The 25,758-nt window shown below is 45.5% G+C and overlaps 1 protein-coding gene across 2 annotated transcripts in view; it reads right to left on the bottom strand.

The window, feature by feature from the left end:
* Window positions 1-2,694: 2,694 nt before the first annotated feature.
* Window positions 2,695-25,758, bottom strand: part of LOC137094717 (F-box/LRR-repeat protein 18-like) — a 71,600-nt gene continuing 48,536 nt past the window's right edge. For both annotated transcript variants that reach the window (XM_067461950.1, XM_067461949.1), the window contains exon 5: window positions 2,695-6,030. Coding sequence is in view for 1 of the 2 variants with exons in the window: in XM_067461949.1 (XP_067318050.1) it covers window positions 5,874-6,030 (157 nt within the window). In the remaining variant the exon portion in view is untranslated. The remainder of the gene's footprint in view (window positions 6,031-25,758) is intronic.

Here is a 25,758-nt window from a genome sequence, read left to right as displayed (position 1 = left end):
CCACGAGGAGAAGCTCCAAGCCTTGCCACGTGCCACCTCCGCTGCAAAAGGGACACAGAAAGCCATGTCTTTTCTTACGAGTCCACAAAGGATGGGTTTGTAAAGCAATCCTGGAAGGAGATCCAGATGGTCAACGGTTCGGAAAAAGTGGCCGGCCAAGGGGGTCAAAATGGTCAAAACTGTGCCCAACCCTACACCCTGAAAGACCTGTTATTGTCAAAGACTTTCATGGCGAGAATCATGGGTTGTTGCAGGTTTTTCGAGCTGTATGGCCATGTTCTAGAAGCATTCTCTCCTGACGTTTCGCCTGCATCTATGGCAGGCATTCTCAGAGGTTGTGAGGTTTGTTGGAAACTAGGAAAATTGGGTTTATATATCTGTTCAGTTGGCCACCTTGATTAGCATTTGATGGCCTGACAGTTTTTAGATGTGGCTTGTTACTGCCTGGGAAATTCCTTTGTTGAGAGGTGATGAATAAATATAATAATATATTGTTGAAGGCTTTCATGGCTGGAATCACTAGGTTCTTGTGGGTTTTTTCAGACTATATGGCCATGTTCTAGAGGCATTTTCTCCTGACGTTTCGCCTGCATCTATGGCAAGCATCCTCAGAAGTAGACCTCACTACCCCTGAGGATGCTTGCCATAGATGCAGGCGAAACGTCAGGGGAGAATGCCTCTAGAACATGGCCATATAGCCCGAAAAAACCCACAAGAACCTAATATAATAATAATAAATAAAGTAAATAAAAAAACAAGGTGTTCCTGATTGTTTTTTGTCTGGAGTTCCTGGGGGAATCCTGTGTTGGGAGTTGTTACCTGGCCCTGATTGTTTCTTGTCTGGAATCCCCCTGTTTTTGAGTGTTGCTCTTTATTTACTGTCCTAATTTTAGAGTTCTCAGTTCATTCTCGCCTGACGTTTCGTCTGCATCTATGGAAGGCATCCTCAGAGGTTGTGAGGTTTGTTGGAAACTAGGAAATTGGGTTTCTATATCTGTTCAATTGGCCACTTTGATTAGTATCTGATGGCCTGACAGTTTTTAGATGTGGCTTGTTACTACATGGGGGAATCCTTTGTTGAGAGGTGATTCGCTGTCCCTGATTGTTTCTTGTCTGGAGTTCCCCTGTGTTTGAGTTTTGTTTTTTTAATTTACTTTATTTATTATTATATTAGGTTCTTGTGGGTTTTTTCGGGTTATAGGGCCATGTTCTAGAGGCATTTTCTCCTGACGTTTTGCCTGCATCTATGGCAAGCATCCTCAGAGGTAGTGAGGTCTACCTCTGAGGATGCTTGCCATAGATGCAGGCGAAACGTCAGGAGAAAAGGCCTCTAGAACATGGCCATATAGCCCGAAAAAACCCACAAGAACCTAGTGATTCCAGCCATGAAAGCCTTCAACAATATATTATTATATTTATTGATTATTTATTATATTTATTCTTTATTTACTTTAATTTTTGAGTTTTTTAATACGGTTAACCAGATTTTGTTCATCTCCATGGTTTCTCCCTTTCTGTTGAAATTGTCCACATGCTTCTTGTGGATTTCAATGGCTTCTCTGTGTAGTCTGACATGGTGGTTGTTAGCAGTGGTTCTCAACCTGGGGTCCCCAGATGTTTTTGGCCTACAACTCCCAAAAATCTCAGCCAGTTTACCAGCTGTTAGGATTTCTGGGAGTTGAAGGCCAAAAACATTTGGGGACCCCAGGTTGAGAACCACTGTGTTAGAGAATATTATTTGAGGACACAGAAATGCTTGACCACTCTAACAACTACCATGTCACAGAGAAGCCATTGAAATCCACGAAAAGCATGTGGACAATTTCAACAGAAAGGAAGAAACTATGGAAATGAACAAAATCTGTCTACCAGTATTAAAAAACTCTAAAATCATAACAGTAAATAAAGAAGAACACTCAAAAACAGGGGAACTCCAGACAAGAAACAATCAGGGACAGCTAATCACCTCTCAACAAAGAAACCGTGAAAATGAACAAAATCTGGCTACCAATACTAAAAAAAAAAACTCTAAAATTAGGACAGTAAATAAAGAGCAACACTCAAAAATAGGGGAATTCCAGACAAGAAACAATCAGGGCCAGGTAACAACTCCCAACACAGGATTCCCCCAGGGAGTGAGAAGCCACACTTTGAAAACTGCTAGGCCATTAAATGCTAATCAAGGTGGCCAATTGCAAAATCTCTAAAGTTATAACAGTAAATAAAAAAACAAAACTCAAACACAGGGGAACTCCAGGCTAGAAACAACCAGGAACACCTAACCTCCTCTCAACAAAGGAATTTCCCAGGCAGGAACAAACCACACTTCAAAACTGTTAGGCCACCTAATGCTAATCAAGGTGGACAATTGAAACATTGTATTGTCGAAGGTTTTCATGGCTGGAATAACTGGGTTGTTGTAGGTTTTTTCGGGCTATATGGCCATGTTCTAGAGGCATTCTCTCCTGACGTTTCGCCTGCATCTATGGCAAGATCCTCAGAGGTAGTGTGAGGTCTGTTGGAACTACGAAAAAGGGTTTATATATCTGTGGAATGACCAGGGACAAAGAGCTCCAATAGACAAGAGTTTGTTGTCCCACCCTGATCATTCCACAGATATGTAAACCCATTTTCCTAGTTCCAACAGACCTCACTACCTCTGAGGATGCTTGCCATAGATGCAGGCGAAACGTCAGGAGAGAATGCCTCTAGACCATGGTCACATAGCCTGAAAAAACCTACAACAACCCAATTAAAACATTCACACTTGCCTCCAACAGAGAAGAGTTCTTTCTCCCACCCTACACATGATGCCACAGATATATAGAACCAATTTTCCTAGTTTCCAACAAACTTTGAGGATGCTTGCCACAGATGCAAGCGAAACGTCAGGAGAGAATGCTTCTAGAACAGTGTTTCTCAACCTGGGGGTCGGGACCCCTGAGGGGGTCGCAAAGGGGTGTCAGAGGGGTCGCCAAAGACCATCAGAAAACACAGTATTTTCTGATGGTCCTGGGGATTCCATGTGGGAAGTTTGAGCCAATTCTATCGTTGGTGGAGTTCAGAATGTTCTTTGATTGAAATGAACTATAAATCCCAGCAACTACAACTCCCAAAAGTCAAGGTCTATTTTCCCCCAGGCTCCACCAAAGTTTACATTTGCGTGTATTGAGTATTTGTGCCAAGTTTGGTCCAGATCCACCATTGCATGAGTCCACAGTGCTATCTGGATATAGGTGAACTATAACTCCTAAACTCAAGGTCCATACCCACCAAACCCTTCCAGTGTTTTCCGTTGGTCATGGAAGTTCTGTATGGCAAATTAGGTTCAAATCCATCGTTGGTGGAGTTCAGAATGCTCTTTGATTATAGGTGAACCAGTTTGGTCCAGTGAATGCAAATACATCTTGCATATCTGATATTTACATTATGATTTATGACAGGAGTAAAATGACTGTTATGAAGTAGCAACAAAAACAATGTTATGGTTGGGGGTCACCACCACATGAGGCCCTGTATTAAGGGTTGAGGTTGAGGAAGGTTGAGAACCACTGTTCTAAAACATGGCCATATTGCACGAAAAAACTACAACAACCCCATTAAGGACTTTTCCAAAAGGCTCTGCAAAAAATTATTATGGGTATAAAACAAAACAAAACAAAACAAACCGGAAGGGATTCTTGAAGCAAAAATCCAAAGAGCAAACCTTAATTGCAATTAAAATACTTTTCCGTAGTGCCTGAATCACTCCAGGTTGGCACCAAATCACAGAGCGCAACCTGAGAGATGATGGGGAATAGTTAACGAAGTTCTCCTACACAACGAATAGTTGTGGCATGCAAAAACACAGGCATCGGAGTCCCCGGCCTTCCTTGCAGTGGGATTGCACAGAATGGAAAGTCCCCTGGAGAATCCCTAGTCAATCGTTCCAACGCTAGCACAGAAACCAAAGCTTGGAAATGTTAATATAAGGACTACAACTCCCAGAATCCCCTGCCAAGGGGATGTGCCAGCTGTAGTCCCGGAAAGGCAGCTTTCCCCAAGACTAGCCCAGAAACCAAAGCTTGGAAATGTTAATACAGGGACTACAACTCCCAGAATCCCCTGCCAAGGGGATGTGCCAGCTGTAATCCCGGAAAGGCAGCTTTCCCCAAGACTAGCACAGAAACCAAAGCTTGGAAATGTTAATACAGGGACTACAACTCCCAGAATCCCCTGCCAAGGGGATGTGCCAGCTGTAGTCCCGGAAAGGCAGCTTTCCCCAAGACTAGCACAGAAACCAAAGCTTGGAAATGTTAATATAAGGACTACAACTCCCAGAATCCCCTGCCAAGGGGATGTGCCAGCTGTAGTCCCGGAAAGGCAGCTTTCCCCAAGACTAGCACAGAAACCAAAGCTTGGAAATGTTAATACAGGGACTACAACTCCCAGAATCCCCTGCCAAGGGGATGTGCCAGGTGTAGTCCCGGAAAGGCAGCTTTCCCCAAGACTAGCACAGAAACCAAAGCTTGGAAATGTTAATATAGGGACTACAACTCCCAGAATCCCCTGCCTGGGGATGTGCCAGCTGTAGTCCCGGAAAGGCAGCTTTCCCCAAGACTAGCACAGAAACCAAAGCTTGGAAATGTTAATATAAGGACTACAACTCCCAGAATCCCCTGCCAAGGGGATGTGCCAGCTGTAGTCCCGGAAAGGCAGCTTTCCCCAAGACTAGCACAGAAACCAAAGCTTGGAAATGTTAATATAGGGACTACAACTCCCAGAATCCCCTGCCTGAGGATGTGCCAGCTGTAGTCCCGGAAAGGCAGCTTTCCCCAAGACTAGCACAGAAATCAAAGCTTGGAAATGTTAATATAGGGACTACAACTCCCAGAATCCCCTGCCAAGGGGATGTGCCAGCTGTAGTCCCGGAAAGGCAGCTTTCCCCAAGACTAGCACAGAAACCAAAGCTTGGAAATGTTAATATAAGGACTACAACTCCCAGAATCCCCTGCCAAGGGGATGTGCCAGCTGTAGTCCCGGAAAGGCAGCTTTCCCCAAGACTAGTACAGAAACCAAAGCTTGGAAATGTTAATATAGGGACTACAACTCCCAGAATCCCCTGCCAAGGGGATGTGCCAGCTGTAGTCCCGGAAAGGCAGCTTTCCCCAAGACTAGCACAGAAACCAAAGCTTGGAAATGTTAATATAGGGACTACAACTCCCAGAATCCCCTGCCAAGGGGATGTGCCAGCTGTAGTCCCGGAAAGGCAGCTTTTCTCAAGACTATCCCAGGCTTCACATCCACAGGACTAAAAGAAAACAAACCGAAAAGCAAGTGAGCACCTTGCTTTGTGGAGAGACGCCAACACGTTAGCCAGGCTTGGCAGTTAAGGCTCAAGAAAGCATTGACACAGAATCCCTTTGCATTTCAGCCCCTTAAGACACTAAGGGAAAAAACAATAAATCATTGATGCACCAAAATATATCGATATATATATATATAAAACAAATAGATTCCCAAAACAGGCAACAACAGGGACAGCAAGGAAAAGGGGAGTACATTCTTTCAAGTCAAACCCCACTTGCCTTTGAACTGTCATTCAAATTAGGGAAGGATATATTATTAAATAGCAAAACAAAAGGCTCCGATATTTCCCAACCGCAAACCCGGCCCGAGTTCGTCGCAAACGGGGACAGGCTAGGAGTGAAATGAATAAATACGAGGGTTTTTGCCCTCCAAGGGATTGGTGAGTCTGTCCGGCATCCTGGCACATGAGGCCCTCCTCCCTGCAGCAGCACTGAAATGACCACGGCATTCAAACAAACTGGCAGCGAGACTCAAGAACGGGGATCCCGGCCGAGGAGAAGTGTCCTGCTCCGGCTCCTTGGCCATCACCACCAGAGGTTCGGAGGCTCCTCGGCCACCCGGCTTTTGAACAAGGTGATCTCGTCCAAGTGCATCATGGGGACGTCTCGGATGACGTCGGTCAGGTCCTCGTGGAGCAGAGGAAACACCACCACATCCAGGGCGGGTCGCTCAGCCTGAAAACTAAACCAGAAGGAGAAAGGTTATAGGGCCAATGAGAAAATAATAATAATAATAATAATAATAATAATAATAATATTTTATTTATACCCCGCTCCATCTCCTTCAAGGGAACTCGGTGCGGCTTACATGAGGTCATGCCCATCAGTACAGTACATACATTGTAATACATAACAAAACCAGAAAATAAAATACATAGAATGCAAAGAAATATAATAAACGTATTGTCGAAGGCTTTCATGGCCGGGATCACTCAGTTCTTGTGGGTTTTTTCGGGCTATATGGCCATGTTCTAGAGGCATTTCTCCTGACGTTTCGCCTGCATCTATGGCAAGCATCCTCAGAGGGTGACCTCACCCTCTGAGGATGCTTGCCATAGATGCAGGCGAAACGTCAGGAGAAATGCCTCTAGAACATGGCCATATAGCCCGAAAAAACCCACAAGAACTGAATATAATAAACGTATTGTCAAAGGCTTTCATGGCCGGAATCACTGGGTTGTTGTGGGTTTTTTCGGGCTATATGCCTCTAGAACATGGCCATATAGTCCGAAAAAACCTACAACCACCCAAATATAATAAATGATACAAACAATATAAAACAAGCAATTAAAAACAGGATTTCACTGGGCAGGGCCACATTCAAGGCTAAAAATTCTAAAAACACTGGGAGATAGGACGATGTAAATTATCAGGATGAGGATCTGAGAATGAGGGAGGATTCAGTTGCACGAACCCTAAATAAAGTGCTTCTAAGGACATTTAGTGCAAAGTTTGGTCAGGGAGTTTTTTACAATCACTGAAGGCACATTAGAATAGCCAGGTTTTCAGATTCCTGAAGATTGCTAGCGTAGGGGCTTGCCTAATATCTCTGGGGAGTGAGTTCCAGAGCCGGGGCCACCACAGAGAAAGCCCTCTCTCTCGTCCCCACAAGTCGCACTTGAGATGCGGGCGGGAGCAAGAGAATAGTCTCTCCAGAAAATCAAAGAGATGGCGTAGGTTCGTAGATGGGGATACAGTTGCGTAATGTGTTGTTGTTATTGTTAAGTGCCTTCAAACCATTGGTTGCTTATGGCAAAGCTAACGAATGCAGCAAGCATCATCCTAAGGACTGCAACATATTCTATCCATCCCTCTATTTGCTTATATCTTTGCATCCCACTCCCTCGAACCTAGCATCAATGTAGCTTATAAAAGAGAGAAAATTATAAAAATAATAGAATCATAGAATCATAGAGTTGGAAGATACTGTTGAACTCCAGGACAGGAAAAGCCCTCTGAATGTAAACACCACACCGTTGATTGGAAAACAATCCTTTTATTGAAGATAATTAAAAAGCAGCAAAGTAAAATGCACTTTAAAGAAATAGGTAAATCCAATTAAGTCAGAAGATAAGCAAGAGCAAAAATAGTCCAGGGTAAAATTCTGCAAAGTCAATAAAAACAAAGTCCAAACCAGGACACATTAATCCAAGGCATGAGTATGCATTCATACAATACAAGAATCCAAACCCTAACCCTAACCCAAACCCAAACCAGGAAACAAGAATTACTTAGTCAAGAATCTTCCAAGCAAGGCTTTCATGAAACAAGGACGAGAACTTTACTTGATTCCAAACAATGCTTCATCTGACTATATTTCCCATACTTGAAACTTTTAACCCCTCTTTAAGCTATGCCAAGCACTCATAAATTGGTTTCACTTTAATTGAGATTTCCTTATCTTTATCTGTCGGAATCTGGCAGATCGCCAAAGCCACTGTTCGGTTTGCCTATTTTGACTAATCTCCTGCCGCCTATCTATTTGCTCATTAAGTTTTGCAGCTGGGCCAGGTGCCCAGTTGTTTTCAAGCCTCAAATCCTGGGAATTCTCTGGTAGCAATTCAGGGAGGACACTATCATCCCCACACCCTTTAGGGACATTCTCATGGGAAACTACACTTTGCACAGGGGTCTCCTGGTCCTTCTCTGCATCAGTATCATTGACCAAACCATTGCCATCTTGAAATTCATTGGCATCACTTCCCACATCCAAAGCACCACGATCCTGAAAGACAATCACAGGCTGAACTCCAACAGATACCTCGTGGGCTATCCAGTCCAACCACCTGCCAAGAAGCAGTAAAATCACATTTTAAGCACCCCGACAGACGGCCATTCACCCTCTATTTAAAAGTCTCCAAAGAAGGAGACTCCACCACACTCTTGGGCAGAGAGTTCCACTGCTGAACATCTCTCACAGTCAGGAAGTTCTTCCTAATGGTCAGGTGGAATCTCCTTTCTTTCCTGTCGTTTGAAGCCATTGCTCCAGACAAGAAACAATCAGGGACAGCTAATCACCTTTCAACAAAGGATTCCCCCAGGCAGTAACAAGCCACACCTAAAAACTGTCAGGCCATCAAATGCTAATCAAGGTGGCCAATTTAAACATTATCACCAACCTCCAATAGATAAGTGTTTTTTCTCCCACCCTGGACTTTACATAGATATATAAACCCAATTTTCCTAGGTTGTTGTAGGTTTTTTCGGGCTATATGCCCATGTTCTAGAGGCATTCTCTCCTGACGTTTCGCCTGCATCTATGGCAAGCATCTTCAGAGGCCTGCAACAAAAGGAGCATAGTGTCTAGGTCCAGGAAGTCATGCTCCCCATGCTCTATTCTGCTCTGGTTAGACCACACCTGGAATATTGTGTCCAATTCTGGGCACCACAATTCAAGAGAGATATTGACAAGCTGGAATGTGTCCAGAGGAGGGCGACTAAAATGATCAAGGGTCTGCAGAACAAGCCCTATGAGGCGCGGCTTAAGGAGCTGGGCATGTTCAGCCTGAAGAAGAGAAGGCTGAGAGGGGATATGATAGCCATGTATAACTTCCTGACTCTGAGAGCCGTTCAGCAGAGGAACTCTCTGCCCTGGAGTGTGATGGAGGCTCCTTTTTTGGAAGCTTTTAAACAGACGCTGGATGGCCATCTTTCAGGGGTGATTTGAATGCAATATTCCTGCTTCTTGGCAGAATGGGGTTGGACTGGATGGCCCATGAGGTCTCTTCCAACTCTTTGATTCTATGATTCTATGAGGTAGTGAAGTCTGTAGAAACTAGGAAAATGGGTTTATATATCTGTGGAATGACCAGGGTGGGACAAAGAACTCTTTTCTGTTGGAGCTAGGTGTGAATATTTCAGTTGGCCACCTTGATTAGCATTTGATGGCCTGGCTGTTGTTTGGTATGGCTTGTTAGTGCCTGGGGCAATCTTTTGTTGAGAGGTGATTAGATGTCCCTGATTGTTTCCTCTCTGTTGTTTTGCTGTTGTAATTTTCCTACAGACCTCACAACATCTGAGGATGCCTGCCATAGATGCAGGTGAAACGTCAAGAGAGAATGATTCTAGAACATGGTCATACAGCCCAAAAGACCTACAACAACCCAGTGATTCTGGCCATGAAAGCCTTCGAAAATACATTTTTCCATTGCATCCTAGTCTCCAGGGCAGTAGAAAGGAAGCTTGCTCCCTTCTCCCTATGGATTCCCCTCATCTCTTGATCCATGACCCTCATCCTGTCTCCTCTCGGCCTTCTCTTCTGCAGTCTGGGACTGGGTAAGGAGCACATTGACTAAGTACATGGCAACTCTACTAGAAGAACAGCGTAGTCCCACTTGTCCGTTGTGCAAGGACGTGATGCAATTCACGTGGCCTCCATGGAGGTAGAGCAGAAAGAAAGGAAAGAATCAGCCCCTGAAGATGAAAACAACTCAGAGAGGAGACCATTCTTGGTTGCTAAAGCGCACTATGTGCAAACTCTGTGTTCAGAGGCAATGCTCCTTCTTGCATGCCTTCCTAAAGGACATTTGGTTAGGTAGGACTCAGGCCAAACCCAGAGCTTGCAAGAGGACTTCTTTTGTTTACTCCCACAGGTCCCTAGCTTTGACCGAGATGGACCATTAGTCTTCAACAATCTTCTCAGGTTCTTCCAGGCTCATAAAGAGCCAAAACCAGAGCTAGGAAAAGGCTGTTTTATGTTTTCACTCCCACTCTTGCAGTTTTCCAGCAAGCCAAGATGTGGCTGAGGTGGACCACCAGTCTGACCTCCACCCAATTCCTTAATTTCTTCCAGACTTGTGTTCAGACAAAGAGCAGCACCTTCTCATGAGTGTCTGCTGAGGACAGACGTTCGAATAATAAAATCCGAGAGTTGGAAGAGACCTGGTGGGCCATCCAGTCCAACCCCATTCTGCCAAGAAGCAGGACGATCCCATTCCAAGTGTTACTTCTTGAAGCACATCCTGGCTTGTGGGAGTTGGTGGACTAGCCTTTGAGCTGTACAGGGGCTCTGACACCAAACATGGGAGTTTTCTCACATGGTGGACATCTGCACAAGCGAAGCAGGAGTGAGACTGCAGAGATCTAGGGATGAATTCTTGTACCCATCCCTCATCATTTCCATAATAACGCTGGGAGCAGCACACATCTGGACCCAATGAACATACTCAATGCTTCCTGAGCAACCCAAGCATGCGGTTTGGTGTAATTCAGAAAATATAGGCATGCTCCTAAACCTGATAATCTCATTTGAAGAGTGGAAGGAGCCACTCTCAAAGACTGAGTTTGCAATTAATACATTTTTAAAAAATTAGCACTTTTTAGCACTGGCACAGATTCACAGGTCTTGCACGGAATAGGACTGTAATGCAATATATCTTAATTTATTATTTACTAGCCGTCCCCTGCCATGCGTTGCTGTGGCTCAGTCTGTGTATATGTGTTTTGTGTGTGCATATGGATGTGTATATATGTATGTATATGTGTATTTGCATATATATGTGTGGTTTTGCGCATGCGTTGTAATACATTTTTTTTTTTTTGCTTTTTTAATCTCTTCTGCTGTATTTTTCAGTGTTTTTATTTATTTGTCGTGCCAGGGCAACCAGTCAATTATATTACATTTCTAACAGAAACAAAGCAAAAAACAGACAAAATACAAAATTTGTGAATTTAGTAGTTGATTAAATGTCCTTTGACCAGTATCTGGCCACTTGGAGTGCTTCTGGTGTTGCTGCAAGAAGGTCCTCCATTGTGCATGTGGCAGGGCTCAGGTTGCATTGCAGCAGGGGGTCAGTGGTTTGCTCCTCTCCACACTCGCATGTCGAGGATTCCACTGTGTAGCCCCATTTCTTAAGGTTGGCTCTGCATCTCGTGGTGCCCGAGCGCAGTCTGTTCAGCGCTTTCCAAGTCACCCAGTCCTCTGTGTGCCCAGGGGGGTATCAGCCATTGGTTGAAGTTCTGGGTTTGAGCCTGTCACTTTTGGACTCTCTCTTGCTGAGGTGTTCCAGCGAGTGTCTCTGCAGATCTAAGAAAACTATTTCTTGATTTAAGTCGTTGGCGTGCTGGCTGATGCCCAAACAGGGGGTGAGCTGCAGATGTCTCTGCCTTGGTCCTTTCACTATTGGCTGCTACTGTCAGGTGGTGCAATACCGGCTAAGCAGTGTAATTTCTCCAGTGGTGTAGGGCGCAGACACCCTGTGATAATGCGGCATGTCTCATTAAGAGCCACATCCACTGTTTTAGCATGGTGAGATGTGTTCCACACTGGGCATGTGTATTCAGCAGCAGAGTAGCAAAGCACAAGGGCAGATGTCTTCACTGTATCTGGTTGTGATCCCCAGGATGTGCCAGTCAGCTTTCGTATGATATTGTTTCTAGCGCCCACTTTTTGCTTGATGTTCAGGCAGTGCTTCTTGTAGGTCAGAGCACGGTCCAGAGTGACTCCCAGGTATTTGGGTGCGCTGCAATGCTCCAGTGGGATTCCTTCCCAGGTGATCTTCAGAGCTCGGGATGCTTCTCTGTTCTTGAGATGAAAGGCACATGCCTGTATTTTAGATGGGTTGGGGATCAGTGTTTTTTATGAGTGATGGTCACTCGTTGGCCTGACAGGTGTGTTGTGTCCAAATTTGATATCAATTCGTCCAGTGGTTTTTGAGTTATGTTAATCCCACAAAGGACCTTTACATTTTTATTTATATAGATTTATTTATTTACAGTATTTCTATCATGCCTTTCTCAGCCTGAAGGCGACTCAAGGTGGCTTACAAAATGACAGCAATCCAATGCCATAACCACCTAAAAAATACAATCACAAACATTTAAAACGACATTATAAAATCCATACACAAAACCATTAAAACATATAATAGCCAATATCTTCCTATTAATCACATTTTCCGATAGCATTGTCCATGTTTCAGTCTTACATAATTCTGTGTTTATCTATTGCACTGCATTCCCAAAGGATTTTAAAACCTTTTTTTCTGGAAAGTCAGGAGGAAGGGGGCCAATCTAATATCCCTGGGGAGGGCATTCCACAGTCAAGAGGCCACCACTGAGAAGGCCCTGTCTCTCATCCCTGCCAAATGTGCTTGCGAAGAAGGTGGGATCGAGAGCAGGGTCTCCCTAGAAGATCTTAAGTTCCTAGATGGTTCATAAGAAGAGATATGTTCGGACCGGTAAACTGGGCTGGAACCATTTAGGGCTTTATAGGCTAAAGCCAGCACTTTCAATTGTGCCCGGAAGCAAACTGGCAGCCAGTGGAGCTGTCGCAGAAGAGGAGTTTGCTTCCTGAGCACCGCTCCAGTTAGCAACCTGGCTGCTGCCTGCTAGACCATTTGAAGCTTCCGGACAGTCTTCAAAGGCAACCCCATGTAGAGTGCGTTGCAGTAGTCTATATGGGATGTAACCAGAGCTTGAACTACTATGGTGAAGTCAGGCTTCGCAAGGTATGGGTGCAGCTGGTGCACAAGCTTTAACTGTGCAAATTCTCCCCTGGTCACTGCCGAAACCTGGGGTTCCAGGTTCAGCGATGAGTCCAGGATCACACCCAAGCTACGAACCTGCTAATTCAGGGGGAGTGTAACCCCGTCCAACACAAGCTGTAACCCTATGCCCTGTTTGACCTTACAACTGACCAGTAGAACCTCTGTCTTGTCTGGATTCAAGTTCAATTTGTTCGTCCTCATCCAGACCGTCATAGCGGCCAAGCACTGGTTCAGGACCTGAAGAGCCTCCTTAGCATCTGGTGGAAAGAAGTGACAGAGTTGGACGTCATCTGTGTACAGGTGACACCACATCCCGAAACTCCAGATGATCTCTCTCAGCGGCTTCATGTCACTGCCTTGGTCCTTTCATTATTGGTTGCTACTTTGAGTTGTGCCTGGAAGCAAACTGGCAGCCAGTGGAGCTGGTGCAACAGAGGAGTTGTTTGCTCCAGTTAGCAACCTGGCTGCTGCCTTCTGGACCATTTGAAGCTTCCATACAGTCTTCAAAGGCAACCCCATGTAGAGTGTGTTGCAGTAGTCTATAGGGGATGTAACCAGAGCGTGGACTACTATGGCCAAGTCAGGCTTCGCAAGGTACGGGCGCAGCTGGCACACAAGCTTTAACTGTGCAAAAGCTCCCTTGGTCACTTTGTTGTTGTTCATTCATTCAGTCATTTCTGACTCTTCGTGACCTCATGGACCAGTCCACGCCAGAGCTCCCTGTCGGTCGTCACCACCCCTAGCTCCTTCAAGGTCAATCCAGTCACTTCAAGGATACCACCCATCCATCTTGCCCTTGGTCGGCCCCTCTTATTATTATTATTATTATTATTATTATTATTATCTTTATTTATACCCCGCAAAATCTCCCGTAGGACTCCATGCGGCTTACAAAGGCCAAGGCCGCCAACAATCAACGACATACAATACACAATAAATTCAAAAGCAAATAATAAACATCAAGCAAAACAATAAAAGAGTAAAACAATGACACCGTGACATAATTAAAACCAAAAGCTGGGCCAAATGTAATGGACAAAAATTAAAATGCTGAACTTGACAGGTAATATGTAGAGGTATATGGAGGTAGGTGCAATGTGCAGATAATCCTGAGTCTCTAGTAAAGTGCAATTGGGCTTAAAACCAGGAGTTTCCTATTCTGGAATGGCACACTGGAACAGCCAGGTCTTCAGGCTCTTCCTAAAGACAGCCAACGCTGGGGCTTGTCTGATGTCCTTGGGGAGAGAGTTCCAGAGTTGGGGGGCCACCACAGAGAAGGCCTTGTCCCTTGTCCCCACCAAATGCACTTGCGTTTCCTTCCATTTTCCCCAGCATCATTCCCTTCTCTAAACTTTCCTTTCTTCTCATAATGTGACCTCTGGTCAATGCCGAAACCTAAATGGCAGTATGTTGAACAAGGATGCAACACGGGATGCCAGTGACGGGGCCCAAGTATTTTTAAGTGCAAAAGAAGGGCTCTGCATTCACTTACACTCCCTTCCTTGAATTTTTGCAGAGAGATGAGCATTTTTTTCCTTCCCTCTTTCCAACAACCCTTAATCTCTGTTCTCCTCCCCTCTCGGCTCTGGCCTCCTTCCACAACTCGAGCATCTCCTGGCCCAGATTTTCTGCTACGTCGCTAATTTTTATTAAAAAGTGACCAGGAAAAGAAAGGCAGGCCGGCGTAGATCTCCCCCCTCCCCACCGACAGCGGATAGGGAATGAATGCCAGAAGAGAAAGCGCTGCACCAGCAGGGTTGCAATTGCAGAAAGACGGCCGGCGTTAAATCCATACACAATATTTACCAAAAATGGGGGTGGTGTGCAGGGAGGGTTTGGAGTGGGGGTGAGAGGGAGGGAGAAAGAGAAGAGAGGAATAATCATTGAAAGCTGGCTTAGACAGGGAGCTCTATATAATGATCGCCACGTAGGAAGGCAATAGGACACACAGCAGGAGGGTCAAGATAAGGCATGCCGGGAAAGAGAAAGCGCCGGCACGCACAGGCACACACTCCCACAGCAAGCTAAAATATTTGGTATTGATCGCCAGAGGGCACAGGCGTGGGTCAGGTCTGTTTTGAGAGGAGAAAGGGAAAATGCTCGCTGCTGAAGCTTTAAAAACCAGGCGCTAGCATCAAGCCGCAACAGGGCAATGGGCACATGTTGGGCGCAAGCAGTTTTTTCCCCTGCCAAGGGTGCAATACATTGCAAAACACCTCAAGGTCTGGCATAGGTCTCTTCTTCCCGTAATGAACAGGAGAAACAGGTACAGCTCTAGCAGAGTGGTTCCCAACCTGTGGTCCATGGACCATCAGTGGTCCCCAAGAATAAAAATATGTATTGTCGAAGGCTTTCATGGCCGGAATCACTGGGTTGTTGGAGGTTTTTCCGGGCTATATGGCCATGTTCTGGAGGCAATTTTTCTCCTGACGTTTCGCCTGCATATAGATATGCAGGGCAAGCATCCTCAGAGGTAGTGAGGTCTGACTTCACTACCTCACTACCTCTGAGGATGAAACCTGCTCTCGATCCCGCCTGCTTCTCAAGCACGGCTGGTGGGGACGAGAGATAGGACCTTCTCGGTGGTGGCTCCTCGGCTGTGGAACGCCCTCCCTACCGACATTAGACTAGCACCATCTCTGATGGTATTCCGAAAAAAAGTGAAGACCTGGCTATTCAAGCAGGCGTTCGAACAATGAGTGCAATGATTGGTTAATGAACACTGGAATGGATCATTGGATGACAAATCTGGATCATGTTTTGATGATGAGATGATAGTGAATGGCTATTGTAGTAATTGTTAATTGATAATTGTTATTGTTATTAATTACGCAACTCTATTAAGTTGATAACTGCTTTTATACTGTAATTATTGAATTTTGTTGTCTCTTGTTGTTGTGAACCGCTGTGAGTCGCCTTCGGGCTGAAAACAGCGGTATATAAGCGAGGTAAATAAATAAATAAATAATAAATACAACAACCCAATAAAAATATGGTCCGCGGCCTCACCATTACAACACCTTAGCCTCAAAACCACATAGCAATGAGAGCGACTGGTCTCGTGAAACCCTCTAATAGTGCCGAGGCAATGAGGATGTCGGGAGGGGAGAGGCTGACTACCCACAAACGATTACTACTACCACATTAGCTCTAGATCATTAAAAATGGTTTTCTGTGGGCAAGCAGAAGGTGACTATTGGATGGCATATGTTCTGTATCAGAAACTAGAGCTGATGTGGTCTATCCAGTTTTCTGAATCAGCACCCCAATTAACCAAACCAAAGTTGACCAAAAACTGATTCCTAACCCTTTTGGTACTAATGGTGGAGAGTGGTCCCTGGTCTAAGTGGTCCCTGGTGAAAGTGTTCCTTGGTCAAGTGGTCCCTGGTCAAAGTGGTCCTTGGTCAAAGTGGTCCTTGGTCAAAGTGGTCCCTGGTCAAGTGATAACTGGTCAAAGTGGTCCCTGGTCAAAGTGGTCCCTGGTCAAGTGGTCCCTGGTCAAAGTGGTCCCTGGTCAAAGTGGTCCCTGGTCAAAGTGGTCCCTGGTCAAGTGGCCCCTGGTCAAAGTGGCCTCTGGTCAAAGTGGTCCCTGGTCAAAGTGGTCCCTGGTCAAAGTGGTTCCTGTTCAAGTGGTCCTTGTTCAAAGTGGTCCCTGGTCAAAGAGGTCCCTGGTCAAAGAGGTCCCTGGTCAAGTGGTCCCTGATTATAGTGGTCCCTGATTATAGTGGTCCCTGGTCAAGTGGTCCCTGGTCAGAGTGGTCCCTGGTGAAAGTGGTCCCTGGTCAAAGTGGTCCCTGGTGAAAGTGGTCCCTAGTCAAAGTGGTCCTTGATCAAAGTGGTCCCTGTTCAAGTGGTCCTTGTTCAAAGTGGTCCCTGGTCAAAAAAAGGTTGGGAACCACTGCTCTAGTAATACTTGAAAGTGGGAGGCTCTTTGGGAAGGGAGACAGAGAAACAGGCAAAACAGGACTTTGCTTCTCATACCTGCTCCTAAAGAGACACCCCGAAGGCCATCTCCTTGGAAGGCAAGTGACACAACCACATCGTCAGTAACTCCGAAGCCTTGTCAAGTCAGATTGTGCAGAGACTGTATGGAATGACCCGTTTTAAGAGGGGCAGTGATCATTCAGGGATAATGTATTGTCGAAGGCTTTCATGGCCGGAATCACTGGGTTGTTGTAGGTTTTTCCAGGCTATATGGCCATGTTCTGGAGGCAATTTTTCTCCTGACATTTCGCCTGCATCTATGGCAAGCATCCTCAGAGGTAGTGAGGTCTGTTGGAAGTAGGAAAATGGGTTTATATATCTGTGGAATGATCAGGGTGAGACAAAGGACTTTTGTCTGTTAGAGCTAGGTGTGAATGTTTCAGCTGACCACCTTGATTAGCATTTAATGGCTTGAAAGTGCCTGGGGGGATTCTTTTGTTGAGAGTGATTTGATGTGCCTGATTGTTTCCCCTCTGTTGTTTTGCTGTTGTAATTTTTGAGTTTTTTAATACTGGTAGCCAGATTTTGTTCATTTTCATGATTTCTTCCTTTCTGTTGAAATTGTCCACATGCTTGTGGATTTCAGGGATACTTTCAGGGATACTTTGGTATTGAATCTCTTCATTGTGGGACACTGATTAGGAACAACAGCTATAAACAGAGCTAGGGAAAGCTCCTTTTTGGACTACACAGTCTGGCTGAGGGATACTAGGACTTGTAGTCCTAAAAAGTGGAACTTCCCCAAGCTCTGGCTCAAACTGGTCAAGGTCTATGGATTTCACCCCATCAGTTTTCCAAGTCTCAACAACAACAAGAAAGAGTTGGTTTGCGTGGGAGCGTGTATTGTGCATTCTTCAGAAAGCCAGAGGATATATCTTTGCACTCCCTCTACATCTTATGGCTTCCAGCAATCAATAAAGGGAGGGAGTTCCCCTCTCCAACATACTACGAATTCCAAAATTCTTCCTTAACAAGCTGTGTTAAATGCAGTTTAACACAGAAGCTACACACTTCCAAGAAAACTATTCGATCCTTCAACCCATGTAAAATTGGAGCAATATAATCTACTTTGCATAATCTCGTCAGCAATTTTCTCCTGTTCTGCACAACTTGTTCTGCTTTTCCTCGAGATGGGAGAAGCAAGGGCTTGGAATGAAACAGCCCAATGTTCTTCAAACTCTGAGATATCCTATTCCGCCCCCAGAGAATCCTTGGGTGTCGCATAGCTCCAGGACCACAACAGCGAGGCGCTTGCCATCACTTTGTTTTCAAAGAAAGCTGAGATTCCCCAGAAAGCTGTATCCCAGGCTCAAACCCATCCCCACCACAACGTGGCCCGCCACAGAAATCATGGCATGCACATACAACACTGATTATGGTTGCCCCACAGCCTCTATATCTCCTCCGATGCATTTGCTTTGATCGACAGCCATCGCTTAAGCTCCCCTTCAAGACTGTGCCGACCAAGAACCCGCAATTCTTCAAACACTGGAGGGTAAACCAATGTCTCATCACTCTCCAGCTGCACTAGATTAAGTGCGCTGCAACTACCGCCCTGGTGTCAGTCTGACCCGGAGGCACACGGAGGTGAAAACAAAGGCACCGATTTAATGGGAGGGCCACAAGATGTTCTCTAATCTCTCTGTGGAAGTTGGCTCCTTCCGCCACAGCTGCAAGGGCTTCCCACTGGATCGGCCTCCTCAAGTGCAGAGACTGTCAGGAAAGACTGTCAGGTGGAGATCAAGAAGGGGAAAGCGAAGGCAGAGGCAGGTGGGGGAATGTTGCAGGTCTGGCCAACGAAAGTCAGCCAGAGCTGGCAAGCCGACAGACATCGCTGTGAAGATGTACACTAATGTACATCACCATAACACGCCCCAAACCATGGTAGCACGCGAGCCAGCTGCACCTCTGTTGGTCTCTTGAACACCAAAAAGAACTAAATGGTGGAAGACGGAGCCTCACACAGAATGGACTGTAAAGCAGAGTAGGCAAACTGTAATGTTCTACTTGAATGGGTCTCAGTCCCCTCCATACTTACCCTATATGCTCATGTATTTATTTACTTAGGCGATCCCTCATTGTCTGAGTAAGATTGTCCTCCAAGTGCGGTATCCTGATGGTGGGTCCGTAGGTGACTGTGGAGTCCTATTTGTCACTTGCATCTTCTCCCACAATTAGGACATCGGTTTTTAGGTGGAAAGTGGTCCCGGTCGGGGTTGGCTTGGCATGCCTTCACCTTGGTACATTTCTCTCTTTCGCCCTCCATTTGTGCCTCTTCAAATTCTACAGCATTGCTGGTCACAGCTGACCTCCAGATAGAGCACTCAAGGACCAGGGCTTCCCAGTTCTCGGTGTCCATGCCATAGTTTTTAAGGTTGGCTTGCAGCCCATCAATCAATCTCTTTTCCTGTCCACCAACATTCCATTGTCTGTTCTTGAGTTTGGAGTAGAGCAATTGCTTTGGGAGATGGTGATCCGGCATTCGGACAACGTGGCCAGTTCAGTGAAGTTGATGGCGGAGGACCATCGCTTCAATGCTGGTCGTCTTTGCTTCTTCCAGCACGCTGATATTTGTCCGCCTGTCTCCCCAAGAGATTTGCAGGATTTCCCGCAGGCAATGCTGATGGAATCATTTCAGAAGTTGAATGTGACATCTGTAGACAGTCCACGTTTCGCAGGTATAAAGCAGGGTTGGGAGGACAATAGCTTTTATTGGGTGAATTTAATCCATTTACATTATTAGAATAGCAATGTAATTGGTATGTGAACTCTGCCATTTTACTCTTCTATTTGTGGTTCCTCTGTCTCCTCGCCGTCCTCTTCTTTGTCCCTGTCTTTGTTGGTCGATTGCATAGTTGCCATTGCTCCTCAAAGTTCTGGGGAGTTGGATCTTTTCCTTTTAGGTTTTTTCCCTCTTTCTGCTGACAATAGCTTTATAAACAAGCACTTTGGTCTCCCTATGGATGTCCCGGTCCTCAAACACTCTCTGCTTCATTCAGAAAAATGCTGCACTCGCAGAGCTCAGGTGGTGTTGTATTTCATTGTCGATGTTGACTTTTGAGGAGATGTATCTGCCAAGGGAGCGGAAATGGTCAACATTTTATAATGTTACATCATTAAGCTGTATTTCTGGCATTGGAGAGGGATTGGCTGGTGACTGCTGGAAGAGCACTTTGGTTTTCTCGATGTTCAATAACATGCCAATCTTCTCATACGCTTCTGCAAAGATGTTTAGAGTGGCTTGCAGGTCTTCTGAATGCGCTTAGATGACGTTGTCATCATGTATAAGTCTAGAAATTTTAGTCAAAACAACAGCCCAAAAAAACCTGGGTCAACTTATCTATGGGTCAATATGAATTCAGTACCTTAACGCTTATCAAAAAAGGAACCATCCCCTAATCAATGGTATTCCCCGTAGCAACCTATAGATGCGAGAACTGGACCATAATGAAGGCTGAGCGAAGGAAAATAGACCCTTTTGAACTGTAGTGCTGGAGGAACATTCTGAGAGTGCCTTGGACCACAAGAAGATCAAACCAGACCATCCGCCAGGAAATAAAGCCCAACTGCTCATTGGAGGGAAGGAGATGAGAGGCAAAGATGAAGTCCTTTGGCCACATCATGAGAAGATGGAGACGATAATGATGCTGGGGAAAAGGGAAGGAAAGGGGTAGAGAGGCTGACCAAGGGCAAGGTGAATGAATAATATCCTTGAAGTGACTGGCTTGGCCTTGAAGGAACTGGGGTGGCCAAGGTCAACAGGGAGCTCTGACATGGGATGGTCCAGGAGGACACAAAGAGTTGGAAGCAACTGAATGGATAGTCCAGTAGCAAAAGGCAAGAGCTTAGTTCATTGAAGGAGAACCTAAAAGAAGCACTGACCTACTCAACTTTCTCTGCCATGATGCTGCTTTCGGCCTTTTTGAATGCCTGCGTGGAAAAATGGCGGCAGTGCCTTTTGAGCTGGCATTGCTACTTTCCCCTCTCCACAAAATGACCATCAACATATCCATCAAACTAAAATCCAGGAGAGTTTTTGGTGATGGGCGAAGGACCGCAGAAAAGTATTTTGAAGTTCTTTGCCCATCATCCATGTCGTTAACAGGATTAAGAGAAATATAAGTTGGGCAGCTTCTGTCTACTACGCCTGCAATTCTTTAGTCCAATTTAGTTCTCCTAACATCCTTTTAGCTTCTTTCAAAAGCAGGTAAAGAACGTGTATAACATGATACAAGGTCAGTGGCACAAGATGGCACAGAGGAAGAGGCAACAAACGCAAAGCTGTTCTTTCTAGCAGCATCCCTAGGATTCTCACAGCTGCCTTTCCCAACTTGCATCCTTTCTCTGCACCAAAACTGTGTTTTGAACTACACTACTATTGTTCTCATCCCCATTACTCTGCAAACTGAGACAGTGTAGAGCAATGTTTCTCAACCTGGAGGTCAGGAACTCTGAGGGGAGGTCGCAAGGGGGTTTCAAAGGGGTCGCCAAAGACCATCAGAAAACATGGAGCCCCGGGGTGCAGTGGATTAAACCCCTGTGCCAGTAGGACCGAAGACGGAGAAGTCGCAGGTTCGAATCCAGGGAGAGCGTGGATGAGCTCCCTCTATCAGCTCCAGCTCCTCATGCGGGGACATGAGAGAAGCCTCCCACAAGGATGGTAACACATCAAAACATCCGGCGTCCCCTGGGCAACGTCCTTGCAGACGGCCAATTCTCTCACACCAGAAGTGACTTGCAGTTTCTCAAGTTGCTTCTGACACGACAAAAAAAAATAATCAGAAAACATATATTTCTGATAGTCTTGGCAGAGAAGGCTAAAGATCTCTCTGCCTGTCCTTTTCCTTTTTGGAAACAGACAGCCAATCCTTCCACCAAAAGCCCTCCTAAGCTGTGAGGAGGGGGCTGTTTCTGAGACTCCAAGTGGAGAGGGGAGAGCAGGCATGCTCGGCACATGGCAGCATGGTGCACATGTGCGGACGAGGGAAAGCGTGTGATGCTGGAGGGAGGCTCACACCAGCGAGTCCCTTCAAGGCAGAGAAAAAAACACCCGTGTGATGTGGGACTGGGAGTGGCCCAGCAACATCCATCATGGTTTGGGTTCACGGTGCTCTCCGGATGTAGGTGAACGACATCTCCCCTAAATCACTGTCAAATCATCCAACATCCCTTCAGCATTTTCTTTTGATGATGGGGGTTCTGTGTGGGAAGTTTGGCCCAATTCTATCACTGGGGGAGTTCAGAATGGTCTTTGATTGTAGGCGAACTATAAATCCCAGCAACTACAACTCCCAAATGACAAAATCACCCCCCACCCAAACTCCACCAGTATTCAAATTTGGCCGTATCGGGTATATGTGCCAAATTTGGGCCAGTGAATGAAAATACATCCTGCATCTCAGATAGTTACATGACGATTCATAACATTAGCAAAATTACAGTTGTGAAGTAGCAACGAAAATAATGTTATGGTTGGGGGTCACCACAACATGAGGAATTGTCTTAAGGCAGTGTTTCTCAACCTGGGAGTCGGGACCCCTGAGGGGGTCATGAGGGGATGTTAGAGGGGTTGCGAAAGACCATCAGAAAACACAGTCTTTTTGTTGGTCATGGTGGTTTTATATGGGAAGTTTGGGCCAATTCTATTGCTGGTGGGGTTCAGAATGCTCTTTGATTGTACATGAACTATAAATCCCAGCCACTATAACTCCCAAATGCCAAGGTCTGTTTTTCCCAAGATCCACCAGTATTCACATTTGGGCATATTGAGTATTCGTGCCAAGTTTGGTCCAGATCCATCATTGCTTGATTCCACAGTGCTCTCTGGATATAGGTGAACTACAACTCCAAAATGCAAGGTCAGTGCCCACCAACCCCTTCCAGCATTTTTTATTGGTCATGAGAGTTCTTTGTGCCAAGTTTGGTTCATTTCCATCCCTGGTGGAGTTCAGAATCCTCTTTGATTGTAGGTGAACTATAAATCCCAGCAACTACAACTCCCAGATGAGAAAATCAATCTCCTCCCCAATCTAATCAGATTTGGGTGTATCGGGTATTTGTGGGAGTATCGGGAAGTGGGAACAAAAATAATTTTCTCATTGGGGGTCATGACAACATGGGGAACTGTATTTAGTGGGTCGCGGCATTAGGAAGGTTGAGAAACACTATATTAAGGGGTTGCGTCATTAGGAAGGTTGAGAAACACTGGTCTGGATATTTTCTTCTGCTCCTTACTAGGGTTAAAGTTTGAGAATGTGCTCTGGATGCCCTGAATCGATTTACTCTAGGTAAGTAGCTTTTAGTAACTGTCCCACAACTACGTAAAGTCGGAAAGCTTGTGCATGCCCCCCTCAAGGCAGCCAAAGATCGATCATGGGAGTTGGCACCTGCAGGTGAGGATTTCAGTGTGTAAGGGTCCCCTAAAACCAAGTGCTTTGTATGATTCCCTTTCAAGATAGGAAATAAACTTCCAAGATTGGAAATATCTGGCCTTGTACTTCACAGGAAACCAACAGAACTTGGAAGCACAACTTGTTCAGTCTGAACCCTGTCCGAGCACAACCAGAACTCAGATATTTGTGTTTGTTTGTTTTGGACTTACGAGGCTAGAGTGTTCTAGCAGTTCTGGTGCAAAGAGAGAGCCTTTCTCAAGCTCTGGACCAAAGTGGCCTCCTAAATACTTCTAGGAATCCCAAGACAGAAACGCGCCTGCCAACTGCATCACCACTTGTGATCCTTCGATGGAAGAAGAGGAAGGAAGGCAGGCAATTTATCCCCAAAAGAGAAAACGAAAGACCATCAGGTAACCTGGGAGGATAATTCTCGAGATGTTAGGGATAGCTCACAAATCGCCCTGATGAAAAATAAGACAAAATAGTATTAAACTTGGGGGGAAATCCCACTTTTTTCTCTTATTTGAATGCATGAATGATCTAACTCTGGAATTATGCATGTTTGGTCCAGATAATGGGTTTTAATTCAGGGGGAAACGGAGAACTCTGTTCTCTCTTTACATGAGTGCAAAATATCATATTTTTTCAACTGCTGACGATCGTGCCATCACCGCCCAAGCAGGGAGCTTTGAAATGGTTGAACAGAAGCTCTCTGAAGCTTTAGGTACTCTTGCTGCCTATTACAGGGGAAACCAGCTGATTCCTAATCCATCTAACACAGAGACGTGTGCTTTCCACCTTAAGAACAGACAAGCATCCCAAGCTCTGAGGATTGCAAAAAGGACTGCTTGACGATCAAGCAAAAAGAAGGTGCTGGAAATAATATCATACGAAAGCTGACTGGCACAACCTGGGGATCACAACCAGACACAGTGAAGACACCTGCCTTTGTGCTTTGCCACTCTGCTGCTGAGTACGCATACCCAGTGTGAAATACATCTCATCACGTTAAAACAGTGGATCGGCTCTTAATGAGATATGCCACATTATCACAGGATGCTACACCCAACACTGCTACAGAAATCATACTGTTTAGTAGGTATTGCACCACCTGACATCTGCTGGGAAGTAGCAGCCAACAATGAAAGGACCAAGGCAGTGACATCTCTGGCCCATCCCCTGTTTGTGTATCAACCAGCAAGCCAATGCCTTAAATCAAGAAATAGTTTTCTAAGACTACGGAATACCTCAGCAAGCGAGAGTCCAAAAGTGGTAGGCTCAAACCAAAAACCTTAAGCCATGGCTGATGCCAAATGAGAGACTTCTCCCTGGGCACACAGAAAACTGGGCGACTTGGAAGGTGCTGAACGGACTGCGCTCTGGCACCATGAGTTTTCTAAGATCTACAGAGATACTCACAGGAACACCTCAGCAAGCGGGAGTCCAAAAGTGGCAGGCTAAAACCCAGAACCTCAATCAGTGGCTGATGCCAAATGAGAGACTCCCCCTGGGCAACTTGGAAGGTGCTGAACAGACTACGCTCTGGCACCACAAGATGCAGAGCCAACCTTAAGAAATGGGGCCACAAAGTGGAGTCCACGTCATGCGAGTGTGAAGAAGAGCAAACCACAGGCCACTGACTACAATGTGGCCTGAGCCCTGCCACTTGAACAATTTGGTCGCGTCAGGAGTGACTTGAGAAACTGCAAGTCGCTTCTGGTGTAAGAGAATTGGCCGTATGCAAGGACGTTGCCCAGGGGACACCCGGATGATTTGATGTTTTTATCATCCTTGTGGGAGGCTTCTCTCATGTCCCCGCATGAGGAGCTGGGGTTGATAGAGGGAGCTCATCCGCCTCTCCCTGGATTTGAACCTGCGACCTGTGGGTCTTCAGTCCTGCCGGCACAGGGGTTTAACCACTTGAACAATGGAGGACATTCTTATAGCAACACCAGATGTACTCCAAGTGGTCAGCTACTGGTCAAAGTAGTATAATGCCAAGTTTTTAAACTTTCTTTGTGTTTTTAAATACATTACAACTGTAGCCTGGATTCGCTTCTGACACGATAAATAAAAATAAAACTGCAAGACACCATTGATTGTAAGTCATCATCACCACCACCACCAAAAATACGTTAGATACACCTACGATTCTAAGACGCACTCCATTTTTAGAGATGTTTTTATAGGAGAAAAAGTGCATCTTAGAATGGAAGAAAAACAGTATTCAATATTCCACAGCAAGCTTGTCACAAACGGGAAACCAATGTTTATATTGTAACACCCATATTTAGTCTCCGGCAGCCAAGTTAGGTTTGGAAGTGTAGCTTTACTGTGAAGGAAAAATGCAGAACTTTGTCGTATCCCCAATTTTAGACATGCAACCAATCCAAAAACAGGTGTGCCCTATGTACATAGTTTTTGTGGAGTATTAAGCTGTAGGATGACTAAGTACTGATCATTTTTTCCTGCAATTAGAAGTTTCACTGCAAAAAAACCCCTCAAAAATCTCACCTTCAACAAAGCTTCAAACGACAGAAATTTGCT

The sequence above is a fragment of the Anolis sagrei genome, chromosome Y, assembly GCF_037176765.1.
Source record: "Anolis sagrei isolate rAnoSag1 chromosome Y, rAnoSag1.mat, whole genome shotgun sequence".
Classification (NCBI taxonomy): Eukaryota; Metazoa; Chordata; class Lepidosauria; order Squamata; family Dactyloidae; genus Anolis; species Anolis sagrei.
The sequence above is the reverse complement of the archived record's forward strand: the minus strand, read 5'-3'. Positions and strand labels throughout refer to the sequence as shown.